The 6373-nt window shown below is 34.2% G+C and overlaps 1 protein-coding gene across 1 annotated transcript; it reads left to right on the forward strand.

Annotated features, from left to right (window-relative positions):
- Positions 1-1145: 1145 nt before the first annotated feature.
- On the forward strand, positions 1146-6373 carry LOC145233935 (uncharacterized). Its single transcript, XM_080098698.1, has 11 exons — positions 1146-1819; positions 1996-2081; positions 2261-2328; positions 2737-2889; positions 3036-3144; positions 3432-3558; positions 3875-3968; positions 4836-4910; positions 5303-5377; positions 5735-5815; positions 5946-6373. Exons 1-11 carry the CDS (start codon positions 1387-1389, stop codon positions 5986-5988), a joined length of 1344 nt encoding a protein of 447 aa, XP_079954824.1. The 5' UTR covers positions 1146-1386; the 3' UTR covers positions 5989-6373.

Raw genomic sequence — 6373 nt, forward strand, 5'->3', positions numbered from 1 at the left:
AATTTGAAATTGGCCTATTTGTGGAAGTAAAAAGCAAAATAGGGATGTTTTAAAAGGAACTATTTATTATTTTAGCTTATTTGCTGTTTATTTTTGCTTTTTTGACAACTGCAAAGTGTTGCGAAATAAAAATGACGTCATTGTGTTTAGTTGTGGGAAATTCCCTGTTTGTAAACAAGAACCGAAACTGGGTGAAAACTTTTTCGGCTTTTGTTGCATTACTAGAACAAACGAACATTATTATTTGTGAAACTAATTCACTTGACCCACTTGAGCGCTGAAGTTTTGGAAACCCCCTGCTTTTTTCCCTTTGCCTCCAGTGTGTTAAACAGGTTCTATCTGGTTGACACATAGAACAATGTCAGTTCGGCGGGTTTTGGTTAGACACCGCATTGATTTTTTTTGTTGTGACCGGTCACTTTGCTACAGCCGCTGTGATAAGTTTATTGAGTTGGTAACAAAGCTTAATCTGTTAAGCAATTTGTTTGTTGCATAGAATACTTGTGGAATATTGTCATCATTATAAGTGTTAAATACTTGGAGACGTTTGTATAATATGACATTGGTTAGTTTATGATTAATTATGTGTGGCATTGTTACAACTCAATAATAAAGAAAAGATGAAATTTTTTAGATTAGGCAGTTGATATTTTGTTAGTTGTGTTGCCATTTCTCATGTGAGGGCTATGATTGATAGTTTAACCCTCATATGGGAATGACAACTTAGCTTAAGCAACAAACATCATTCAGTTTAGAGTGGTTTCATTTTCCGTTTTGGATCAATGATATCTATTGACCTTTCTGCATTTTATGTTAGAAGATCAAATGCCATTGTGAAAATCAGTGTGGCAAAATGCAGGAAAATCAAGACTACAATAAAGTTTGTATGTATGCTATAGGTATGTCTAAAAATATTCTTTCACACACCTTAAGTAGGTAGTTAATAATCTATTAAAATGTTTTTCATTGTTTAAAAGGTTCTACTGAATATTGTTGTTTGCATTGTCTCCATTTCTCATGTGAGGGCTCTTAAAATTATGGAAGCTCTTCATGTGAAATGGAACAAATGTTACCAGTGCTTTTCAACAAGTGGATTCTGTGTAATGTTGCAATAGAAACAAAGTTTTTACCTGGATATTTTTTGAAAATGAGAAAATCTATTACTAAAATGAAAAAGCTTTGTGGTTAGCGCTCTGAATAAAGTGTTTTTTACCCAACTGATAATTTGACAAGCCCTATATAGTGTATTATGTAGTAAATAAGTGATTTCTTGCATTTAAAGTTTTTGTCAGTTTTAACCGAACTTTTAATATTTTCAGCCGCACCCATGACACTGTCAACTTTAATGTCATATCAGCCAGTTGGCATTACTTAACACAGCCCAGTATGTTCTCAATACATACTAAACAAACACTGAAGTCTGCTGTTGATAATGCCATTACGAAAAAGTTTATCTGCATGAAGCATGAAATTCCAACTACTATCTGGAATTCTGACTCAGGTTGGGAAGAATTTGTTGAAGATATGAAACGAAAAGTCCATAGAGAATGTAGTAAGGCATCGAAACTGTTAAGTTTTGACACTGGCCCTGTGCAAAAAGGCGACATCCTATGTGGGTTCTACATTGCTTTTTATATGAGTAGCAATTCACTTGAGAAATTTCTAACCCCAATCAAGGACAAGACTTTAACAGCTTTGCAGGTTGCCTGTTTTTTGCTCAATGGAAGGAATGAATATTATTGCCAATATCCCTGCTATTGCAACAACAACAACAGAGTTAATGCCTTGTCTACTTGCTTGGATAATGGATTAAGACAAGGTATGCATTTTGAAGGTGTAGTTTTGCATACTTTGTGTAAACACTTCAAATGTTAGGTTCCCGGTTTATTACTTGTGTTTGTGTTATTGGAAAAAGCAAAACAATACAAACAACTCACAATGTTTATGTTTGTCAATAAACCAACAACAACTTACAAATTTGGTTTGTAATTTAAGTTTTAGGTGATGCTCGACAGAGAAAAATAATTTCTTGGTGTAAAACATTGTTGTGGCAAGAAAACAGCTACAGAGAAGTTGACTTGGTATGTCTTTCCGTTTACAAAATTATTTTATCATCCATTAGTAGATCAACTATGCGGCAGTTTACAAAAACCATACAACAGTTTTTTTGTGTGTTGTGTGGTTTATAACATGTTATATTTAATTGGTAGATGATTGATTTCTCTATAGTCCTGTAACATTACATATGATTTTTACACAGAGTATTGGTGATGTTGGTGTGGATAAAGTCACATATGAATGCATGGAACAAAACCAGCCACATCTAAAGTCAGTTATAGTTGTGCTACTCTAATTCACTTTTTTCTCTAACTTTTTGTCCCAAATGCACTATGATAATCTTTAAAAATAAATTTATCCCTATTTTTCTTACAAAAATATCACTGTGACAAAAATAAAGTCTAGACATTTTTACTTTACCAAGGGCATGTTGATTTTAAATTATCCCTTATTGAATTACAAAAAAATGATCGTTGGTTGAGAATCTACGTTCTACTGCATGTTGCAGAAGTATGTGCATAAATGTAACTGTTTAGAGTGTAAAGCAATCAATCAGTTTTCACACCAAAACAATCACAACTATCAATCGCAGGATTAGTTTTATTTAAACACAAAATTTTGCTTTTTTGCATGCATCTGTTTTCCATATTGATGCAAAAAGTATTATTTTTTCAATAGATGCTATGTTCCACCAGTTGATGTCTGCACAAAAGAAGGAAGATTGTGCACTTTTATAAAGTTTGGTCGTAGTGAAAATTGTATCAACCCATGTGGTGTTGCCAAGAAAGGGTTTTACTACACGGGAAAAGGAATCAAAATTAAATGCATTTGGTATCTAAACTTTTTTATTCATTGTTATGACAATAAAAGTTACAAGCGAAGTGGCAAAAGTTGTGAACAGTTTTTGCAACTTGTCACTAAAAATATATAAACTTGAGTATTGTATTTTATTATTCATCTTAAAAATACTGTTTCAGTTGCAAAATGGTGTACAACTGTGATACAACAAATCCATCCCATTATCAGCATCTTGACAACTGTTGCTTTCAAATTCTCACCACATGCAATTGTGACCATCATCAAGCCGTGAGTTTTGTGATTGTTTAAAACATACGGTCTCGGACTAGATGTGCCCAAATGCCAAGCCAGTAAAATTCATACAGTGAAAACAACAGATTTTTCAGGCCATACCAGCTTAAAACCAGAAGTACAAATTTTTACAAATTTATTGTTACAAGCATCAAGCCTAATACGGCCGACCCCTAGTCACCAGTTGCACTGAAAAGACCTTATGATTTGAAACAGTGTGCACTGTTAGTAGCTTACTTTATATTCGTTTTGAACGTTGTCATTAAAATCTTTTAAAATTTCAGTTAGATGTTGGACAACCATGCCATGGTCAGTTTGCACCTGTTGAATCAAGAAAACATACAATGCGTGGTGTGATTCAAAATAAAGAAAAACAAAACAGATTTGCTGCAGCTGGGTTTTTCTTTGATGGTAAAAATATGCGTTTTTTTCAATTATTGTGATTTTAATTTCAATTTAGGTTTCTGGGTTTTTATGTCGCAATAATCTTATAACATTTGTAAGCTATAAATAAACTGTTACTTTTATTCCAATTATTTAATTTGTATGATAACTTTTTTGCTAAAAATGTGTTGTTTTAAATTTGATTTTTATTTAACAATTGTTGTGATTTTTATGTTTTTAAGTTTCCACATGGCAATAATTTTAAATAAATCATTTAATAAATGACTTTTATTTAATTTGTGTGATGACTTTTTTGCAAAAACAAAGCTATTTGTAATCAAAGAATATCACCTGACATGTTGGTATTGCGGTGGTGCGCTTCACAACTGGCAGTGCTGTGATGATCCTTGGGTTGAACACGCTTGTCAATTCCCAATGTAAGCTTGTTCCACTGTAAACAGTGGTAGATTCTGCAATGTTCTGTTAATTTTTATGTTTTATATCAGGGGTATGCAACCTTTGTTACTGTGGGGGCCAAATACAATTGCCAAAATTAGATCGCGGACCGCACCTGTGTATAACACAAGGTGATTTTACTTCATTGCATACCAAATACACTTAACTACAAGTAAACTTCACATTTGACTCTGGCCACAAATTGTCAGGTCACAGAAAATAGCACCGGTCGCATTAATCTGCTCAAAAATATATAATAGTTGGACTCGTTTGCAAGTACAAATGAAATCCAGGCATCTTTGCCTGCCGCGCAACCTTTATTCAAGGGCCGCATTTGGGCCGCAGGTTGCACACCCCTGTTTTATATCATCTTTCTGTAATTTCATTTGTGCATATGTTTGATCGTAGTGACACCAAATTGTGGTAAAATTGTTTGCACTTATTGAAGAGATTTCATTTATTGCACAAATAACCAAATTGTTTTGCACAAACTTGTGTTATCTTTTAAGTTTTGTCCACAAATACTTTCGTAATTGGATCTTATCATTACCTGATCACTTAGTCTTTGCTCTCATAGTTTTTGTTTGGAGATTTTTATGCTACCTTAGGTCATATGTCAGCTTTGCTTATGAGGAGCTTATGTGTATATATTTATGCAGTGCAGCAAACCACTATTGCTTTTACCTGAATATTTTACATGTCACTGATTTTGTTGTTGGAATTTCGAAACGAAAGGTGATTGCTAAAGTGGTCCCTGTGTACTTTTGCCATTTAAAGAACGGATTTATCCATTTAACAAATGTAAATAATATGTTATCCCCTTTTTTATCGTCTCGTTTTTTTGTTAGATGCAAGTTTCTTCTCAAAGAAAAGGGATCACTCTTTGTCTCACAAAAAGTCTATCAGGATGAATTAAAGAAAAGGTGACTTTTTGTAACTTTCAAGTTCTGTTCTCAATTCTAATTAAACCCACCTTTTTTCTCTAAGTAATCCGAACGCAAGTGGTTAGTTTTTAAGGTCCTCTTGCATGGTCTCACCAACCTTTACTGTACCACATTGCGCCAACCTCACTTTCTTGTGAGCCCGAGTCACATAAGGTTTTAATAAATGGTGCAGCTGCAGTGTTTGGCCCACTAATTTGTGCTCCAACATTGCGCAGCTATTTTCAGCTTGGTGATTGTTACGTCCTTTTGTGTCTTTATGTTTTCCTTCACAAAGCGAAATTAACTTTTAATTTTTAACTCAATTGATGAGTATCAGCCTTAAACCGCATACTTTGTGAAACGAAAATATATTCTTTTGTTTATTGTCTTAGAAACAAGCAACGGTGGAGGCGTGTTTTTGTTGCACTGAAATTCATCAATTGTGCATCTTTACCATTTCACACAAGGTAAGCTAAATCATTATAAATGTGTTACTGGGTTCAGCTATAAAGTACTTAACTGAGCTATGCAAGCTCAGTGGTATGATTACCAAAAGTAAAAAATGAAATCCACAAGCACCTTTACCTACATCTTATGCTGCGCATGTCAGGTTCATATTGCGGGATTTGAACATTAATCAACTAAGATGGGCTTATATTTATAACTGGGATTAGGCCTGTAGCATTCATGCAGACCACTGGTCACTGCACCCCCCTGAGGTACTAAATCAAGCAGATCTCTTAATCATTATATAATGGCAAGGCATGGGGTAGGAATCTTTAGCCTCTGATGGGATTCGAACTCGTATATTTTACTTTCAACAGAAATGTGAAAAGATGGAGGAAAATGTTTGGGGCAATCCAGTTTATGAATCGGCTAAGACGCTTCACAACAAGCCACATCAAGTAAGTCAGTTGTCTATACATTTTACATTATAGTTTGTTAATTGCAACCGTTGTTTGGATATTCCATACACTGCTTGTTAATATGCACTGGAAATTCTGTGGCAGTTCAAACTTGTTTTTTGTGATTTAGAGACTCAGAAATGTGGAAAGCAAATTTCAACTTGCTGACGTAACCAGTTGGCATGCTTTCCCGACTCAACCAGGACACAACAACAACACCAGAGATGAAATGATTGCTTACATCCAGTGGTGGGATTTAGACCAGTTTTATCGAAATGTCTCACGAAATTTTATGAAATCAGCAAACTGGCTAACATTACTGGTTACTGTCACTGGACTTTTTGTCATAGAACCGGCTGAAAAATATGACTTTTGTAAAAGAACTGGCTGACAAAAACCTTGAATCCCACCACTGCTTACATCCTATCAACTCACTACCTCACTGTATAAACACGGGAAATATTTTTTGCATTGGTGATTATGATGTATATATGTTGTAACTTGGTATGCTCGTTGTATTGTAAAAAACATGTCAATGGTATGTTTTAATACTGTTAA

Source organism: Phallusia mammillata, chromosome 6 (genome assembly GCF_965637545.1).
Source record: "Phallusia mammillata chromosome 6, kaPhaMamm4.hap1.1, whole genome shotgun sequence".
Lineage (NCBI taxonomy): Eukaryota > Metazoa > Chordata > Ascidiacea > Phlebobranchia > Ascidiidae > Phallusia > Phallusia mammillata.